The sequence below is a fragment of the Periplaneta americana genome, chromosome 15, assembly GCF_040183065.1.
Source record: "Periplaneta americana isolate PAMFEO1 chromosome 15, P.americana_PAMFEO1_priV1, whole genome shotgun sequence".
Classification (NCBI taxonomy): domain Eukaryota; kingdom Metazoa; phylum Arthropoda; class Insecta; order Blattodea; family Blattidae; genus Periplaneta; species Periplaneta americana.
In genome coordinates, this window is record NC_091131.1 from 185256582 (window position 1) to 185278807 (window position 22226).

At 34.3% G+C, this 22226-nt stretch overlaps 2 protein-coding genes across 3 annotated transcripts in view; one reads left to right on the forward strand and one right to left on the reverse strand.

The window, feature by feature from the left end:
• Positions 1-22226, forward strand: part of LOC138715580 (uncharacterized) — a 387038-nt gene that overhangs the window by 124519 nt on the left and 240293 nt on the right. The window lies entirely within an intron of this gene.
• Positions 3153-22226, reverse strand: part of LOC138715581 (cilia- and flagella-associated protein 58-like) — a 71630-nt gene continuing 52556 nt past the window's right edge. Inside the window, exons 3-5 of the mRNA XM_069848656.1 lie at positions 11500-11730; positions 7420-7661; positions 3153-3447 (exon numbers count right to left, since the gene is read on the reverse strand). Coding sequence (XP_069704757.1) covers positions 7440-7661; positions 11500-11712 — 435 coding nt within the window. The 5' untranslated portion in view covers positions 11713-11730 and the 3' untranslated portion in view covers positions 3153-3447; positions 7420-7439. The remainder of the gene's footprint in view (positions 3448-7419; positions 7662-11499; positions 11731-22226) is intronic.

Below are 22226 nucleotides of genomic sequence, written 5' to 3' on the forward strand. Positions count from 1 at the left end.
CACAATATGAACCATGAAATTTCAGCCAGTGTATGGGACTGGTACCCACCCAGCATCGTGATGCACTTGGGGAGCTACGATAGGTAGCGAAATCCGATTGCGAAAGCCAGCTATAACGGCTGGGGGGACCTTCATTCTGGTTGGATGATCGTTCACCTCTGCTTCGGCATGTGGGCGTGAGGCCAGCAGCTGGCCCTTCACGGGCTTAGCACCACAGATTATTATTATTATTATTATTATTATTATTATTATTATTACTATTATTATTATTATTATTATTATTATTATTATTATTATTATTACTAGGAAAGATTGTATTAGAGATCTTGGTGTCCTACTTGATTCAAAATTATATTTCCATGATCTTGTGCAATATATTTATACCCATTCGTTAAGAATGCTTGGTCTAATTAGGTCTATAACTTATTCTTTTTCCATTCCTATGTGTTTATTAATTTTATACTATACGTTGGTTAGATCCAAGCTTGAGTATGCATCTGTTGTATGGAACTCCATTACTTCCACTGACTCGGCTAAATTGGAGAATATTCAAAGAAAATTGATTTCCTTGTGTTCTTATAGATTTTTAACAAATTCCGATTATAACTATGAGATTAAATGCAATTATTTCAATTGCGGTAGTTTGTTCACCAGACGTCAGGATCTTGATTATTTCTTTTTTTGTAAAGTCTTTAAGGGTGATATTGATTGTGAATCTTTCATAAGCAATATCAGTCGTCGTATTCCTGCTAATGGTTTAAGATTTCATAAATTGTTTTATAATAAGAATCCTAAATCTCTCTCTCCTGTCTGCAGATGCATTAAATATGCTAATTTGCATGGATTCAACTTGGATCCATTTAATGTGTAGTATAACTTTGAGTTTTCAACTCGCTGATCTAATTTTAATAATTATTTGTCCATTTTATTTCTTGCATTTGGTCAATTGATTAATGTAGACTATTCCATTATTTCAATTTTCTCATTGTACTAATTTATAATTTTATAATTATTATTTGATCAATGATTGATGTAGACTATTATATTGTTTGTATTTCATCTCATTGCCATTTTCTATCATTCATTCTCATCATCATTTGTTGTTTTGTTCTGTTTTGTATCGTGCTAAACTGTAATTGGCCTTGTGCTGTTGTTTTTCCACGTTAATATTCTAAATGAATAAAATAAAATAAATAAATAAATTATTATTATTATTATCCTCGTCTTCTATACTCAACATTAAATCCCGAAAACAAATCAGACTAACCCTCAGCAGGACAGTGACATCGCCAGTCTGGGAGGAAGTACAGTCATACTGAAAACATTCTCCCAATTTACGAGAGCAGTATGCCTATTAGTTTTTTAAGTATTTTTGGCGAGATAGAGATACAACCATTCGTACTTACGTGTTCAGAGAAGGAAAGTATTGTAGAATATTTTATTTTTATATATATTTATTTAATTAATTAATTTATTTATTTATTTATTTATTTATTTATTTAATTAAATTAATTTATTTATCTATTTAATTAAATTAATTTATTTATTTATTTATTCATTTATTTACTTATTTACTTTATTTATTTATTTATTCATTTATTTATCTATTTAATTTTTTTAAATTTAATTTAATTTAAATTTAATTTAAATTTTATTTATTTATTTATGTATTTATGTATGTATTTATTTATTTATTTAATTATTTAGTTATTTATTTATTTAGTTATTTATTTATTTATGTATTTATGTATTTATTTATTTATGTATTTCTTTATTTATTTATGTATTTATTTATTTATTTATGTAGTATTTATTTATTTATTTATGTAGTTATTTATTTATTTATGTATTTATGTATTTATTTATTTATGTATTTATTTATGTATTTATTCTGGTGAAGTTAAAGGCCATCACACCATCAGAAATACAAATACAGTAAAATAAATAAACATTGAGTGAGGGGATATAGGTTTCAAGCAACAAGGGGTTTTTCTGAGGGTACTCGAGTTCCCCTGTGACATCCCAGCAGTTTCTATATTATCATCATTCATTCATCACAAATGAATCGTTCGGAGCTGAAAGACATTACGTCTGTTTTTGCAACTTTTCAGGAGAGACAGAAAACATAATATCATGAAGAAAACGGAAAATATTGAATAAACCAAAAAATCATAATAAAACTACAATAATATAAATGAAAAGAAGAATCATACTATAAAATTTAGTGATTAGTAGAACTGAATTAAATTTGTAATGTAATCAATTTAATAATAATAATAATAATAATAATAATAATAATAATAATAGTAATAAACTGCCCCCCATTGAGGGTAGCCCTTACGGACTCAGTATATCCTCAAAAAAAAATTATTATACATATGTAAACATGGATATTAATTTTTAAAAAAGGGAAACAAAGAAAAGGGCGTGAAAAGTTACAATTGCTATTCTTGTGGCACCATGTGATTAATTAGGATTTGGCAGGATTTTTTAACACAATTATAACAGTGTCATCCCTCAGAGATGTTGGCAGAGCCAACCGGCGTAGAAATTCTTCAAAAAAGCTGATATAGTCCCTCGAGCACCTATGAGCAAGCCGAATACCTCACGTGAATTAAGGCATAATTCAGCTTGAAATAGTTGACTGTAGGCTCATAGATCGACTTCTTCTCAAGGTGGACCTCAGCTGACTGATGACATTCTACTTCAAAACTTATCGTGGGGTCCACAATGATGCCCTGTTTAGTGTCAGCTTTGTACGCTAAAATATCTACTCGTCTCGTTGACCCATTTTCCACAGCATGTTTCCTTAAAAATGACTTGTAATGGTGAAATATTTAATAGGAGTAATTCATATAATATTAACATAGCTGCCATCAGGGAGATGTTTGAGCAAAAATTGCAACAATATATTTAATATATTAATAACGAAACCATATAGGCCTAGGTAAACAATATATATATGAAATATTCACACACTACTACAACCTGAAGAGTGCATATTTTTGGACGATTAATACTTCCCACTCCGCTCGGTTGCCTTGGCTGTAGCAACAAAGAATCTACCTGCAACCCCCCCCCCGCACCGATGGCAAGAATACCTCAGGTCCAGCACTAAACTCGTCGGAGGAAGCCAGTAGACTAGCTGTCAGGTACTTCACTAGCTTCAAAATCATAATGGAATGTTAAAAAACATAGATCTACTTTTAACTGTAGATTTAATAGTTAAGGCAGGTCAAGAAACAACTAGATGCTTTTAAATCCATCAATGAACATATTTTCTCTACCAAATAGACTATTTTTGTCACCTGTCTCTTTCCTTCTGAAGGGTTGATATAGTTTTTCGCTGCAGCTCTACATATGACTTAACGCTTTCGTATTCCTTTTGTAATTTTTGCCTTTCTTGCTCTTGACGTTTCATAAATTTTCGCTGTTCATGACCTTTTTCTGAAATAAGAAAAGTGAAATATTACGAAAAAATGAAAACTACTAACGTTACAAGTTAGTATTCCAGAAAAGAAAACAAAGAACATGGCGATATTATTAATATTGTTCCACAAAATATATACATCATGTTTTTTTTCGATTACACTTTTCATTCAAATATAAAAGAAATGTAAGCTATAAACCGTTGACAGTTAAAGATTACTGAGTTTAAGCAACTTCGCATAGACAAAAAGCTTTCAATACTTACTTACTGGCTTTTAAGGAACCCGGAGGTTCATTGCCGCCCTCACATGAGCCCGCCATCGGTCCCTATCCTGAGCAAGATTAATCCAGTCTCTACCATCATATCCCACCACCCTCAAATCCATTTTAATATTATCTTCCCATCTACGTCTCGGCCTCCCCAAAGGTCTTTTTCCAGCCGGCCTCCCAACTAACACTCTATATGCATTTCTGGATTCGCCCATACGTGCTACATGCCCTGCCCATCTCAAACGTCTGGATTTAATGTTCCTAATTATGTCAGGTGAAGAATACAATGCGTGCAGCTCTGCGTTGTGTAACTTTCTCCATTCTCCTGTAACTTCATCCCTCTTAGCTCCAAATATTTTCCTAAGCACCTTATTCTCAAACACCCTTAGCCTATGTTCCTCTCTCAAATTGAGAGTCCAAGTTTCACAACCATACAGAACAACCGGTAATATAACTGTTTTATAAATTCTAACTTTCAGATTTTTCGACAGCAGGCTGGATGATAAGAGCTTCTCAACTGAATAATAACAGGCATTTCCCATATTTATTCTGCGTTTAATTTCCTCCCGAGTGTCATTAATATTTGTTACTGTTGCTCCAAGATATTACAATTTTTCCACCTCTTCGAAGGATAAATCTCCAATTTTTATATTTCCATTCCGTACAATGGAAATATAAATTAACACTTTATATACACTTCTAAATTCGCCCATAGGTGCTACATGCCCTGCCCATCTCAAACGTCCGGATTTAGTATTCCTAATTATGTCAGGTGAAGAATACAATGCGTGCAGTTCTGCGTTGTGTAACTTTCTCCATTCTCCTGTAACGTCATCCCCCTTAGCCCCAAATATTTTCCTAAGAACCTTATTCTCAAAAACCCTTAAACTCTGTTTCTCTCTCTCAAAGTGGGGAAATACTAATCATAAATATTTTGTTTAAAAAAGTATGCAATCGTAATATACTAATATTCTTTGTTTTAGTGTAAATATTGTATCCTAAAGCTTAGTAATTCTGCAAAGGATTTACATATTTATGCTGTAATAGGGTATCCAGTAGGTAGGCCTACTTAGGTTACAATGAATATGAAGCACATGTTTTAAAATCTTATCAAATCTTTAGCAATACGAAACAGTCTATGGCAAATATTTTTCAATACTGATCAATAGGTTGCAGCCGCCAAATTACTCTTCAAGGAACGACCACTCATATAAATTGAGGGAAAGAAGACAGAGGACGGACACTGGAAATTTTCTTTTCTCAATCAGGGACTGGAATGCTTTACCTGCAGACTTACTAAAGGCTTTACCAACAACCAAAAACGTATTTAAAAATAGGCCTAAGGACTTTACTAATAGACGGTAATTATACACAGTATGTAAAGGATGCCAATGACATGTTGTTATTGAAGTGTTGTATCAGTGAAGAATTATGTTGTGTCAGTGAAGTGTGTTGTGTCAGTGAAACGTGTTCCTGTCAGGGAAGCTTTATAGTTTACGTGGCAATGCAAAGTATTTGAACAGTGAAATGTTTTTGAAGTGTTAGTGAAATCAGGATTACAGGAGAATGGAGAAATTTACACAACACAGAACTGCACGCATTGTATTCTTCACCTGACATAATTAGGAACATTAAATCCAGACGTTTGAGATGGGCAGGGCATGTAGCACGTATGGGCGAATCCAGAAATGCATATAGAGTGTTAGTTGGGAGACCGGAGGGAAAAAGACCTTTAGGGAGGCCGAGACGTAGATGGGAGGATAATATTAAAATGGATTTGAGGGAGGTGGGGTGTGATGATAGAGACTGGATTAATCTTGCACAGGATAGGGACCGCTGGCGGGCTTATGTGAGGGCGGCAATGAACCTTCGGGTTCCTTAAAAGCCATTTGTAAGTAAGTAAGTAAGTGAAATCAGGATAGAATCAGTGAAATGTGTCGTAGTTCCAGTACAGTGAGTGAGTTGACAGCGAAATGAGTGTATTGTCGAAAGGTACTTGTGCAAATATCAACATATCATACTCGTGGGTTTTAGTTCGAACTTAGATTTAAGATACAAATTAGATTTATTTTAAATGTTATTTTAAGTGATCGTGCTTCATTTAATTTAGGATATTCCCTATTATTATTATTATTATTATTATTATTATTATTATTATTATTATTATTATTATTATTATTATTATTATTATTATTCTTGTTAGTATTAATTATTGGCATTATTATTAACTTTATTTTTAATTAATAAGTTTACTATTGTCATTATTGAGTGTAATTAGTTACCACTGCCACCGGGTATATACCCATTGCAGTGTGAATACATACATACATACATACAAACAATCTTTGATCAGTTTCCGTGTAAATTGTTTAATTGGAAGAAAAATCTGATCATGTACAAACTGCTTCAGATCTCGATCTTTAAAAGGAATTCAAACTATATGATACCAGGACTGTGCCGAAGTTAGAATGAATGGATGGGTAATCTATACTAATAATAAATCTGTAGCCGAAATTTTTCTGATAATTTTCGATTTTCCAAAAATAATTGGTCCTAACATATATAATTAACCACCCTGAAACCGAAAATCCCATTTTTGAAATTTTTGTTTGTATGTCTGTCTGTCTGTATGTTTGTTACCTTTTCACGCGATAATGGCTGAACCGATTTATATGAAAATTGGAATATAAATTAAGTTCGTTGTAACTTAGATTTTAGGCTATATGGCATTCAAAATACTTTATTTAAAAGGGGGGTTATAAGGGGGCCTGAATTAAATAAATCGAAATATCTCGCTTATTATTGATTTTTGTGAAAAATGTTACTTAACGAAAGTTTCTTTAAAAATTATTTTCGATAAGTTTTATTCTTCACAAAATTTTGATAGGACTGATATTTAATGAAATAAATGAGTTTTAAAATTAAAATAACGCCATCTAAGACGGTGCAATGAATGAAGAACAAATGACTTCGTCTATAAGGGGCCTTGGACAACAACAATCGAAACAGGGGCCTTGGACATCAACAATCGAAAGCTATTAAACATAGCCTACAGAGAATGTTTCTGTGTTTGTATGAAGTAATATCACAAGCTAAATTAACAGATTTGTATAATTAATTATTATTTCACCATTGGAAAGTGTAGTTTCTCTAGATGGACATAATGCTATAATGTTATTACAGTAACGTCTGAGTAAATCGAGGACAGGTAAGATTAAAATAGCTTCTTATGCACAGAAAATTTGATAGGCTATTTTGTACATTCGTTTTCTGTATTTCTTAAAATAATATTTATGTACACTCATTTCAATCTCAAAGAATTAACGAACAACGAGAGTGTATTGATTTAGTATGCAGTAATAGTACGTTAGCTTAGCAATCCATTATTTTATAATTCAAATTTTAACTATGCTCAATTGAATCGTGTTAAAATACATAAAACATATATGCAATAAATGCAATGCAAAAAAAATTGGGTAATGAGCGAAGCAGATTATCTTGCGCTGTTGTAAAAGTTGTTCCCTGGATCAAACGTCCTATTTTAATTATGTAATTACTTTATATTTATTTCTAACAGGTGCAGCGGAGCGCACGGGTACGGCTAGTATTCTAATATTAATACGTTCACTCTATTGAAGTGACGCTACTCTGTGAGAATTAAATGTGTGCTTGGTGCATTTCCCTGTAACCCATTACAAATTGATTACTGATGATATCTACCTTTTTCTTTTTGGATGTCTTTATTCAGGGTCTTCATTTTTCTCTTTGTCCTTCTCTGCCTGACTCCTGGCTTCATCCACATCTTCTTCCAGTTGAACTATAACTGCTTTCAGTTTTTCCTTTTCGTTCTCCAGAATTGCACGTTCATTTTCTGATTCTGCCAGCTGTTCAGTGAATTGCTTCTGCATCTTCCCCATTTCAGCAGCTTCCTGTCGCAATCTCCTTATTTCCTCTTCTTGCGCCTAATAAAATTACCAACTACATTAAACAATTTGCTTCATTTCTTTGATTCTGAAAAAAAATTCATAATTGATTACAATATTTTATTAAATAAGAAGAATAAAAGAATATACCTGGACGCAGCTATTATAGAATGACAAACACAGCTAAGTAAACGTTTTAAACTAGGAACTACCGTTGTAGACGCAATTATGTTCGCAGACGATCAAGTCATATGTGCAGAATCAGAAAATCATGTAGAAATAGCCACACTACTGCTCAAAAAAACTATGGAGAATTATAATCTCAAGATTTCAACAACAAAAAAAACTAAAACAATGGCCTTTAGAGGGAAAAATGCAGTGCGATCTAAAATAGTTTTAAACGATGAAATTATCGAAACAGTACAGAGGTTTAAATATTTAGGATGTCACATATCTTGTAATTGGGAAAACGATATAAAAGAAAAAAATTACAAATTTCAAAGCATGTGTGGGACGATTAAAAGAACATTACACACAAAAACAACAAAAGAAACAAAACTAAAGTTTTATAAAGTAATGGTAGTTCCCATTGTGACATATGGATCAGAAAATTGGGCCATGAATAGATCAGACAGAAGATTATTAGGAACGTCAGAGATGAAGTTCCTCAGATACGTTGCAGGATGTTCTCTAAAAGACCATATTCCTAGTGAAACAATAAGACAAGAACTCAAAATTTTTAATTTAAATGAAAAAATACAAAATTACAAACAAAAATGGCATGAACATATTTTAAGAATGGATCCTTCTAACCTAACTAAACAAGCATTATTATACCATACATATTATATATTATATTATTATATATATTATAATATAATATATATGATATGCGTAAATCACTTCGTGATTTAAGACGGAGCTTATTCCGTCGGATCCCGGCCAACTAGTCACTCATTACGAGTGCACCTCAGCACATGTGTGGACTTCGGTCCTAGGTTCATAGATATCTAAACGTAGTGCAGAGGGCGGCCACTAGAGGGAACCCAAGAGTTGAAACTTAAAACTGAGACGATTCTTCCGACGCCGGGGTGGAATCCGGTGTGGCTTAGTGGATAAAGCGTCAGCACGTAGAGCTGAAAACCCGAGTTCAAATCCCGGCGCCGGAGAGAATTTTTCTCCGTTCCATTACTCTTTCATCGTATGATGACGCAGAATACTCTTTCATCGTATTATTATACCAGCCACAAGGTCATAGAGATGTGGGACGTCCTAGAAGACGATGGGAAGACGAATTCTGAGAGCGGAACGGGCCGATGGCCTACGATGAAGATGAAGAAGAAGAATAAAGTTTAAGTGCTTATTCAGACACCGTGATTACCAAAATTTTTGTTTGTAGGCAACTTAATCCAGGTCTACACCAGGACAGACGCTAACTCGCTAACATTATTGCTACTCACCTCCACTCTTACACTTTTCACTGACAGAAGAAGAGCAATTTCAAGACAGTTTGGTAAACATCCATGAATCACAACGTTTTAAGGATTACTTCTACAAATACACAGAACAAGTATTAGGGAATCTCTCAAATGTTGTTAATGTGAAATCAAACACCACTCCTGCAAAAACTAACTTTAAGGAAGTTTGAAAAAAATTACACGTCTTTTATGACTATAGGCTTATATTTATCATCAAATTATTGTTAAAATATATCATACAGTGATGATAAAAATTGACGAAATCCTTAAATAGCCTCCGGGAGCATCTGTTCAATTTTTTATAAGAATTTCTAACTCCTGACAGCACGATAATATTCCTTTCTTAATTATCTGGTTCACTATTTCGAAATGTATACTAATGTAGGATGTCTATAATAGTACATTATGCAACGAGCCTATAATGGTAGTAATTAAGAATCGAATATGGATATTTATGAAACTCGCTTGCGCTCGTTTCATAATTTTCATACGAGCTTCTTAATTACCATTATAGGCGAGTTTCATACGACTTTTTATGCTCGACCATATTTCTAACTTGAAATTACCGGTATTCAGATGTATACATTTTATTTGTATCTGTCAAGATCGGAAGTGACCTTGTTCTAGGTCGTGAATTGTGAGATGTGCGCAGACGCGAAAGTATTGATTTTTTCCGAGGAACAATAATGTCATTGACCTTGATGTAATCCCGTTAAACTTGATATAATCTTCATTATTGAATTCGACATTGTAAAACGAGATGACAAATTGAATTTATTTGAATATTATTTACAATTAACGCTAATTATTATAGTAACAGAACATAACCTTCTGCGACAGTATTGGATTTCCAGCCTCCGTGACTTTTCGCTAATTCTCTTTCGATTGCATATCCGAGAATAATCGATACTTGTGGTTTTATAACGGTACAAAGCTAACTTGTCATTGGCTGAACACCTGTAAGCTGAGTTGTCATTGGCTGAAAGCACCTGTACTTTAATGAGTAGGTGTACTTTAATGACATGCATTAAAGGACTGCTACCAGGTGTATAATTACTACATTTCGGCATGGTCGAGCATAAAATATTCTACACCATTCACACGTTTCTTGTGTATCTGTAAAGTTTATCCCGAGTTTTAAATGTCAGCCTTTTCAAAAAAAAATACAGGAATATTTTTGCTGACCAGATAGGTACATTTTTAGTCTTAGATTTTTAGTACTGAAGTATATGTGCAATTGTAGGGAAATATCAAATACGAAAGTGTGATTCATCTTCTAACACTAGGCCATTTTTGGAGCTTACAAATAATAAAAAACAGCAATGTCGCATTTATATTGTGTCAATATACTGACATCCATCACTTCTAAGACATAATAATGGGCAGATCTTTCACTGTAAACCCAGCATTCTCCAGTCTTTTCTATTTTCTGCCTTCCCCTTAGTCTCTGCATATGATCCATAAATCATTATGTCATCTATCACCTGATATCTTCTTCTGCCCCGAACTCTTTTCCCATTCACCATTCCTTCCAGTGCATCCTTCAGTAGACAGTTTCTTCTCAGCCAGTGACTCAGCCAATTCCTTTTACTCTTCCTGATTAGTTTCAGCATTGTTCTTTCTTCATCCACTCTTTCCAACACAGCTTCATTTCTTATTCTGTCTGTCCATTTCACACACTCCATTCTTCTACATATTCACATTTCAAATGCTTCTAGTCGCTTCTCTCCACAACAATCAATTAATCAATCAATCTATCAATAAACCATATTTGTCAGAATTGCAATAGCGTATTTATAAAGAATGGTCAATAAAAACAAGCAGATTAAAATTCCAAGTTCATATGGCTATCAAAAAATTCATTAAACACTTTCCTTATTGTCCCGAGTTAACTCGTTTGAGTCCCATTGTCTATTTCATAGTGTTTTTAAAGTATGTAAGAAAATTAGTGATGTACAGTGATTCTGCAATATTAAATGATCTCTTTACGAAAATAAAAAAATATGACACTTTTTTCACAAAACTGGTAAAATATATAGTAATATGATGAAAAGGATCATCTAAAAGCCATTTCGTTGTAATGTCCAATTTTTTTGCCCCATGCAATGCTACTCTCCACGCAAAGCACTTCACTAGTCTCATCCTTAGTTCTTCCTCCAGAGGGCCACAGAAGATGGTCCTATTTCTGTTTGAAGCTTCCTTTGCCATTGCTATTCTTCTTTTGACTTCTTGGCAGCAGCTCAACATAATGTATAACATTCTGAAATATACCTTGAAATTATCATGTAGGCTAGTAGACTGATATTTCTAAATCACTTACATCATCTAAAAATTACATCTATGGCCTAGCAATGAAATAAACCAGTGCAAATGTTAACCTCCTGGGTCATAATACTAACCTTCTTGAGTTGAGCCTGGCCCCGTTGACGGTGTCGGGACACAGATGTCGGCGCAGAGGCTGCCGGCGTTCGAATAGAGTCGGCGGGATTAGGAGTACTTTCCTCTAACACGTGCTGGCTTGATGTTGCTTGTGGCGATGAGTATTTATTCGGCGGCGGATTGTAAGTACTTTCCTCTTTCCTAAGTGCTTGCTGTATCCTGCTGGAGGGCATCTGTGGCAGTCATGTTTACTATTGGAGGAAGAGGAGAGAAAAAAGACAAAGTATAGTCAAAGACTGGCTTTCAAAACGAAAATGCTTCCACCATAACGACTTGTTGCAGCAGTTAAAATTTCACTTTTAACAGTTTTCACAAGTACCTTCATATTAACATACTTTGAACTTTTAACATTCATTTACCTTTTGGAAAGAACTTTTTAAGTTATTATTTTTTAGTATTTATGTGCTAGTGTTCATCCTTCATCCCAAGTTAAACTGTGCCAGCCTTCAGTTCTCTGTTAGACTGTTGCTCCACGTAATACTTTGTTCCTACGAAAGACATTTCTCGTTTAGAAAACGTATAATTTGCGTTCTATGATTGTGAGATTCATGAAAATGGCACTAATGGAAAAAGAAACTCAACAAGTGCAGTTATGGCAACATTGTTTTCCTAGTTCGTAATACTGCCTCATAATAAAGGATATAAACAAATTTGTACATTGTTGAGGCGAAATGGCTCCTATAGAGGACAGAAAAGCTTGATTTTCATGTGAGCTAGTCGGTTATTAATGTGCAATGACATTACTGAGAAAAGTTTGCTGCAGTTCCACTCAGTGGACCTACAATCCGAAAATGGTAGACTGATTTTAAGGCAAGATTCATCACAAGCGGTTGTGATTTCATCCATACCGTCTACAGTTGCTGCAAGCTCTAAAACCAGAGGACAAAGCATAACTATGCAGACGTTAATTGAAAACGATGATTAATTTATTCGTTCCAGGGTGTTTTCTGATGAAGCCACTTTTCATGTTTCTGATAAGGTCAACAGGCATGACCTCAGAATCTGGGGTCGCAAAGTCCGCGTACCCAAGTGCACTTGACTATAGGCTTGATGTGTGCGTAACACCAAGGAGGGACTAAACTTTTCGAGTTTCTCTTTCCATTGGTACAATTTTCATGCACCTCAGATTCATAGAACGTAAATTACATATGTTCGAAACTGGAATGGTCTTTTGTAGTAGCCCTGTATTGAAAGTATAAGTAAAACTTGTTTCAGACATTTTCCACACAATTAAATAATTTCTTTAATTAGTAACATGTTTAGCTCATATTCTATGGCATGGCATTATGGTCTAACTGAAAAAGTAGTAGTAGTAGTAGTAGTAGTAGTAGTAGTAGTAGTAGTAGTAGTAGTAGTAGTAGTAGTAGCAAGTTAGTAAGTTAGTAAGTTAGTAAGTTAGTAAGTAAGTTAGTAAGTAAGTAAGTTATTAAGTTAGTAAGTAAGTAAGTAAGTTAGTAAGTAAGTTAGTAAGTAAGTAAGTTAGTAAGTAAGTTAGTTAGTAAGTAAGTTAGTTAGTAAGTAAGTTAGTTAGTTAGTTGGTGACTGGCTTTTAAGGAACCCGCCCTCACATAAGCCCGCCATCGGTCCCTATCCTGAGCAAGATTAATCCAGTCTCTACCATCATATCCCACCTCCCTCAAATCCATTTTAATATTATATTACCATGTACGTCTCGGCCTCCCCAAAGGTCTTTTTCCCTCCGGCCTCCCAACTAACACTCTATATGGATTTCTGGATTCGCCCATACGTGCTACATGCCCTGCTCATCTCAAATGTCTGGATTTAATATTCCTAATTATGTCAGGTGAAGAATACAATGCGTGCAGTTCTGTATTGTGTAACTTTCTCCATTCTCCTGTAACTTCATACCTCTTAACCCCAAATAGTTTCCTAAGCACCTTCCTGTATTCTCAAACACCCTTAACCTATGTTCCTCTCTCAAAGTGAGTGTCCAAGTTTCACAACCATAAAGAACAACCGGTAATATAACTGTTTTATAAATTCTAGCAGACAGCAGAATGGATGATAAAAGTTTCTCAACCGAATAATAACAGGAAATTCCCATATTTATTCCGTGTTTAATTTCCTCTCGAGTATCATTTATATTTGTTACTGTTGCTACCAGATATTTGAACTTCTCCACCTCTTCCAAAGATAAATTTCCAATTTTTATATTTCCATTTCGTACAATATTCTCGTCACGAGACATAATCATATACTTTGTCTTTTCGGGATTTACTTCCTAACATATCTCTTTACTTGCTTCCAGTAAAATTCCCGTGTTTTCCCTAATCGTTTGTGGATTTTCTCCTAACATATTCACGTCATCCGCATAGACAAGCAGCTGATGTAACCCGTTCAATTCCAAACCCTCTATGTTATCCTAAACTTTCGTAGTAGTAGTAGTAGTAGTAGTAGTAGTAGCAGTAGTAGTAGTAGCAGCAGCAGCAGCAGCAGCAGCAGCAGCAGCAGCAGCAGCAGTAGTAAATGGCGCTTGGCCCACTATGGTTCTGAACCCTTCAAATAACTTAAATTATATTATATAACTAGCCGTACCCGTGCGCTCCGCTGCACCCGTTAGAAATAAATATAAAGTAATTACATAAATAAAATAGGATATTTGATCCAGGGAACACTCGTGCTTTATAGAAGGATAAATCGTTTAATATGTTACTTAATTTAAATTGTATTTAAATAATTGAATTGCGATCATTTTGGTCCAGAGACACTCATTTGGTGCAATGACAATTCCTTTAACATGTTTCTTAATTTTTATTACATGCAACCATAGTTTAACGAAGATTGACATCATTTAGCTTTATTGTGTACACTTTATTTTACTTGCTATATGTTTCTATTGAATTATGGTAATAACTGAATTTTAATCCTTGTTTTCTACGTATTCAGTAAATGGCGCTTGGTCCACTATGGTTCTGAACCTTTCAAATAACTTAAATAACTTATATTATATTATATTATATTATATTATATTATATTATATTATATTATATTATATTATATTATATTATATTATATTATATTATATCAGAAGTTATTGTAATAACATTATAGCATTGTGTCCATCTAGAGAAACTACACTTTTCAATGGTGAAATAATTATTAATTATACAAATCGGTTAATTTAGCCTCCAATATTACTTCATACAAACACAGAAACATTCTCTGTAGGCTATCTTTCATAGCTTTCGATTGTTGCTGTCCAAGGCCCCTTATAGACGAAGTCATTTGTTTTTTAATTCATTACACGGTCTTAGATGGCAGTTATTTTAATTTTAAAACTCATTTATCTCATTAAATATCATTGCTATCAAACTTTTTCAAAGAGTACAACTTATCGGAAATGATTTTTAAAAAAAACCTTTGCTATGTAACATTTTTCACAAAAATCAATAGTAAGCGAGATATTTAGATTTATTTAATTCAGGCCCCCTTATAACCCCCCTTTTAAGTAATGTATTTTGAATGCCATATAGCCTAAAATCTAAGTTACAACGAACTTAATTTATATTCCAATTTTCATCGAAATCCGTTCATCCATTATCGCGTGAAAAGGTAACAAACATACAGACAGACAGACATACAAACAAAAATTTCAAAAAAGCGATTTTCGGTTTCAGGGTGGTTAATTATATATGTTAGGACCAATTATTTTGGGAAAATCGAAAATTACCAGAAAAATTTCGGCTACAGATTTATTATTAGTATAGATTTATTTTATTAATTTCTTTATTCTCTTACTTATCATTCACTTATTTATATATTTAGTTGCTTATTTATGTACTTAATTCAATTTATTTTATTTTAATGTATTTCATTTAATTTTAATTTGTTAGATCTCCTCTAGCATTTAACTTTATCTCGAAAATTAAAATAATAGGTAATAAGCACTAATATATTTTAATATAGGAAGCATCTGCCTTACCAAAGACTATTTCAGTGGTGCAGGCCAAAAAAAATGGTTGCCTATCATGATCATAGTTTCCAAACCTTCTAGATGCCTTTCCAGAAATTAAAAATTCTGCCACTGCCACTGTTTATTATTAGTGATATTTTATTATGATTGACATTATTACTATATTATTATTGTTATTATTATTATTATTATTATTATTATTATTATTATTATTATTATTATTATTATTATTTTGTATTATTATTTTTGTATTCGACAGATATTGGAGAAAAAAATGGGAGTATAAGGATACAGTACAACAGTTATTCATACATTTCAAAAAGGCGTATGACTCGGTTAAGAGAGAAGTTTTGTATACTATTCTTATTGAATTTTGGTATTCCCAAGAAACTAGTTCGATTAATTAAAATGTGTCTTAGTGAAACTTACAGCAAAGTCCGTATAGGCCAGTTTCTATCTGATGCTTTTCCAATTCACTGCAGGCTAAAGCAAGGAGATGCACTATCACCTTTACTTTTTAACTTTGCTCTAGAGTATGCCATTAGGAAAGTTCAGGATAACAGAGAGGGTTTAGAATTGAACAGGTTACATCAGCTGCTTGTCTATGCGGATGACGTGAATATGTTAGGAGAAAATCCACAAACGATCAGGGAAAACACGGGAATTCTAGTTCAAGCACGTAAAGCGATAGGGTTGGAAGTAAATCCCGAAAAGACTAAGTATATGATTATGTCTCGTGACCAGAATATTGTACGAAATGGAACTATAAAAATTGTAGATTTATCTTTGGAAGAGGTGGGAAAATTCAAATATCTTGGGGCAAGAGTAACAAATATAAATGACACTCGGGAGGAAATTAAACGCAGAATAAATATGGGGAATGCGTGTTATTATTCGGTTGAGAAGCTTTTGTCATCTAGTCTTCTGTCAAAAAATCTGAAAGTTAGAATTTATAAAACAGTTAAGTTATATTACCGGTTGTTCTGTATGGTTGTGAAACTTGGACTCTCACTTTGAGAGAGGAACATAGGTTAAGAGTGTTTGAGAATAAGGTGCTTAGGAAAACATTTGGGGCTAAAAGGGATGAAGTTACAGGAGAATGGAGAAAGTTACACAACACAGAACATCACGCATTGTATTCTTCACCTGACATAATTAGGAACATTAAATCCAGACGTTTGAGATGGGCAGGGCATGTAGCACGTATGGGCGAATCCAGAAATGCATATAGAGTGTTAGTTGGGAGGCCGGAGTGGAAAAAGACCTCTAGGGAGGCCGAGGCGTAGGTGGGAAGATAATATTAAAATGTATTTGAGGGAGGTGGGATATGAAAATAGACTGGATTAATCTTGTTCAGGATAGGGACCTATGGCGGGCTGATGTGAGGGCGGCAATGAACGTCCGGTTCCTTAAAAGCCAGTAAGTAAGTATTATTATTATTATTATTATTATTATTATTATTATTATTTTTATCATCATTAATGAAACATAATATGTCACTCAGCAAATAAATTGCAATGCTGTGAATATGTTTCAGTAATTGTTTATCTTTATAAAGCAATGAATATTATGCTCAGCTGAAGAAGATCACTGAACAAATTTTCCTTCTAGATGGGTTTGTAGACTACACATCACAAAGATTTCTACTTGTACAATTCCATACACTTCATTGAAATAGCTAATATAATATGTTACTTACGACTAAATAACACAAAATTTTAATATGTTATTATAATGTACCGAAGTACACATGATATTTCCATGCAGATATTCTGCGTCCTCATACGATGAAAGAGTAATGGAACGGAGAAAAATTCTCTCCGGCGCCGCGATTTGAACCCGGTTTTTCAGCTCTACGTGCTGACGCAGAATATCTGCATGGATATATCATATGTACTTCGGTACATTATAATAATATATATGATATGTGCAAATCACTTCGTGATCTAAGACGGCGCTTATTCCATCGGATCCCGGCCAACTAGTCACTCATTACGAGTGCACCTCAGCACACGTGTGGACTTCGGTCTTAGGTTCATAGACATCTATGACGTAGTGCAGAGGGCGGCCACTAGAGGGAACCCAAGAGTTGGAACTTAAAATTGAGACGATTCTTCCGACGCCGGGGTGGAATCCGGTGTGGCTTAGTGGATAAAGCGTCAGCACGTAGAGCTGAAAACCCGGGTTCAAATTCCGGCGCCGGAGAGAATTTTTCTCAGTTCCATTACTCTTTCATCACAAAATTTTAACCTTAAGGTAGCAAAGCAAGTGGGACCCGGCGTCACTTGCCTCAGCCAATCAGCTGCCACTGCTTTCTACCTAATGATTGTTTTACTCACTGATTATCTGATGGTTTCATCTCCTGTCTTAAAAATCTTAATAAACGCTTTCTATATGATTCGCTTTCTGTAACTCTCTCACTAACTCTTACGTTTCCCAAGCAACATCACACAATGTGACTGTTGTACGTTACCTAAGTAACTTCACAGGATCTGACTGTTATACATTTCCTACCTTAATGCTATCGACTGTAACTATTGCTCTGGATCGATGGTTTTCTTTTAATGTGAGGTATTTTCCATAAAAAACGCAAATATTCGCATTTTTTTCGGTGGGCCTGGGATACGCCACTGAGTGTTAACATACGTCACCAAATACAACCATTATTGACGTGAACATAGCATTAACGTTTAGCGTACCACGAGGATGCGAAAACTCTCTATTGTATTCTAGAGAACACTAAAATAATAATTTCGTCCACACCTGTGGAGTAACGGCTAGCCCGTCTGGCTGCGAAACCAGGTGGCCCGGTTTCGATTACCGGTCGGGACAAGTTACTTGGTTGAGGTTTTTTCTGGGGTTTTCCCCTAACCCAATATGAGCAAATGGTGGGTAACTTGCGGTGTTGGACCCCGGACTCATTTCACCGGCATTATCACCTTCATCCTATTCAGACGCTAAATAACCAAAGATGATATAGCGTCGTAAAATAACCTACTAAAAAAATAAAATAATTTCAGTTCTCTAAAACAGTCGGCCTTCTTTGGTTTGCCTCTGTAAAATTTTGCAGCCATATCCCACAAACAAGGCTTTTCATCAGTGCATTAATCGATTTTATTTTAACGGTATTTTCCTTCGTCCACTGCAGATATGGAGGGTAGCTGTGAATATATTTAATAAGCAGTCGCGGACAGCCGATGAGGGGTGGTCCTCCACCTTGGGGGTTGGGCGAAGGGGTAACAACCCATCACCGTAAAAAACAGGTTGTTACGAATCCATCAGATATTTTGTATTCGACAGATAATGGAGAAAAAATGGGAGTATAAGGGTACAGTGCATCAGTTATTCATAGATTTCAAAAAATCATATGACTCGGTTAAGAGAGAGGTTTTATATGATATTCTTATTGCATTTGGTATTCCCAAGAAACTAGTTCGATTAATTACAATGTGTCTCAGTGAAACGTACAGCAGAGTCCGTATAGGTCAGTTTCTGTCAGATGCGTTTCCAATTTACTGTGGGCTAAAGCAAGGAGATGCACTATCACCTTTACTTTTTAACTTTGCTCTAGAGTATGCCATTAGGAAAGTCCAGGATAACAGAGAGGGTTTGGAATTGAACGGGTTACATCAGCTGCTTGTCTATGCGGATGACGTGAATATGCTAGGAGAAAATCCACAAACGATTAGGGAAAACACGGGAATTTTACTGGAAGCAAGTAAAGAGATAGGTTTGGAAGTAAATCCCGAAAAGACAAAATATATGATTATGTCTCGTGACCAGAATATTGTACGAAATGGAAATATAAGAATTGGAAATTTGTCTTTTGAAAAGGTGGAGAAGTTCAAATATCTGGGAGCAACAGTAACAAATAATATAAATGATACTCGGGAAGAAATTAAACACAGAATAAATATGGGAAATGCTTGTTATTATTCGGTTGAGAAACTTTTATCATCCAGTCTTCTGTCGAAAAATCTGAAAATTAGAATTTATAAAACAGTTATATTAGAGTTTGTTCTGTACGGTTGTGAAGCTTGGACTCTCACTTTGAGAGAGGAGTATAGGTTAAGGATGTTTGAGAATAAGGTGCTTAGCAAAATATTTGGGGCTAAGAGGGATGAAGTTACAGGAGAATGGAGAAAATTACACAACACAGAACTGCACGTATTGTATTCTTCACCTGACATAAATAGGAACATTAAATCCAGACGTTTGAGATGGGCAGGACATGTAGCACGTATGGGCAAATCCAGAAATGCATATAGACTGTTAGTTGGGAGGCCGGAGGGAAAAAGACCTTTGGGGAGGCCGAGACGTAGGTGGGAAGATAATATTAAAATGGATTTGAGGGAGGTGGAATATGATGATAAAGAATGGATTAATCTTGTTCAGGATAGGGACCTATGGCGGACTTATGTGAGGGCGGTAATGAACCTCCGAGTTCCTTAAAAGTCAGTAAGTAATTATTATTATTATTATTATTATGACTATTATTATTATTATTATTATTATCATTAATGATAAATAATGTCACTCAGGAAGTAAATTTCTATGCTGTGAATATGTTTCAATAATTGTTTACCTTTATAAAGCAATGAATATTATTCTCAGCTGAAGAAGATCACTGAATCTGTTAATAAGCCACGCTATTCTCTAGTTTTTTTTTTACAGCAACAAGCACGGCCAGCAGAAAAATTTATTTCACACCACATTACTACATCCATACCAGGATGCATTGAAAGCTCGTATTTTAAAATTATCTTTCCGAAATATTGTTAATGATGGAGTAGGTCTGTCTTATTTTAAAACTTGCGTTCTTTCAATATTATTTTCCTCTCGAAAAGAATACTCTTAGTAATGAATTTATTACAATTAGCATCATTATTTTGGTTTTGATTTCTATTTTCCCGAAACACATACCGGTAATCACTAGGGAGCGGATTTTTATGTGCTAAAAAATTTAAATATATTTATTTTTATGTGCTAAAAAGTACGAAAATATTTGCTAAGAACAGAAAAATATTTGCTAAAAACAAAAAAATATTTGCTAAAAACAAAAAAATATTTGCTAAAAACAAAAAAAAAATATTTGCTAAAAACAAAAAAATATTTGCTAAAAACAAAAAAATATTTGTTTTAAATATGACAAAAATACCTTACTTAGCTTGGAAAAAAAAATGTTACTAGGTACTCACCAACCACACTTGAGTGCTAGTAGTTGGCCGAGAATTGCAGTGAACAACAGAGGTCATCTCCAAATTCTCCATCACAAATGCATGCCAATTATCTCCGAACAACGACTTATACTTTGAAAACGATCCTTCCGCATCACAGGACGTCAGACGTGCGTATTTAAAGAGAGGAATGTCGCAAACACATACACCGTCAATTTCACCTACAGGCACATCCTCCAATACTTGAGCAACTTTACACATGTTTTTATATCCACTTGTTTTTCCCAAACACATTCTGGAATTTGTCCCTTAGTACTTGTGCTTCTGAACCTGGTAGCGAGTCTAGTTTAATTTCCACGGCACGCACCTCCCTGTTTCAGACAACAGGTTTTTGGATGTTTCGAATTTTTTATGGTGTCACACAAAAAGCTTAAATTTGCTAATAGGAGAGCCATATCGTTTTTTAAATAACCGTCTTTCAGTATATCTTGAAGGATATCGATTGACCAAGCCCGATAACAGGGAATCACAACAAGACATAGGTCTACTTACTTGATGGACATGAGCGAGAGGCAAGAGATTTGTTTAAATTAAAATTCATACCCGAGCTCTTATCTGTTGTGTTTCACAAACAAAGCGTGGAATGAAATCATCTTCAGCAACAATAAACATTCCTAATTATGTGTTGCAAGATCTCTCCTCCTTGTCCACGTTAATTTATTCTCTTATAATAACATTGATATGCTGCCTAGCAGTTCTCAGAACTTGAGGCGATACTATTACAAAAATGGATCACGGATACACCACACAGCGCTTAGAAACTCGAAGCAACCAAGAATTCTTAAAAAGCTGACGTACTTCTGAGTGACATAATTGATTTAGTTTTAAAATGTTTAAAAGTTCTTGTAAAAAATTATTTAAGTAAAAAAACTCAAGATTTATGTGTTTATAATAGATTTCCTGAAAATATGTATTTACATAATTTTTTGTGAAAATATGTGTTTTTATGTGAAATAAAATTCGGGTTTTAAACTTGAAACATCATGTTCGGAATTTTTAACTTCGTTAATTGTGTTTTATCACACGCAAAAATAATATTTAATTACATAGAAATCCGCTCCTTAGTAATCACACTGGACCACACAACGATTCACCACTGTTATTCTCACCCCATCCCATCCCTGTCATTTGTATTGAATGGGAGAAGTGAAGACTGTTGGTTGGGTGAATATCTGCTAGGCCTAGAGGCCTCAAGAAATGTGCCTCAATTTCAGCTGATGAAGTGCAACCTTAAAACCCGGGGAAATATACGAAATGCAGAAGCCAGACCCGGCCAAAACATTTCGGGCCTCAGGAACAAATTTTCCTGCAAGACGGGTCTGTACACATCACAAAGATTTCTACTTGTACAATTCCATACACTTCATCTAAATAGCTAATATAATATGTTACATACGACTAAAGAACACAAAATTTTGAGTTTAAGGTAGGAAAGCAAGTGATGCCCGGCGTCACTTGCCTCAGCCAATCAGCTGCCACTGCTTTCTACCTAATGATTGTTTTACTCACTGATTTT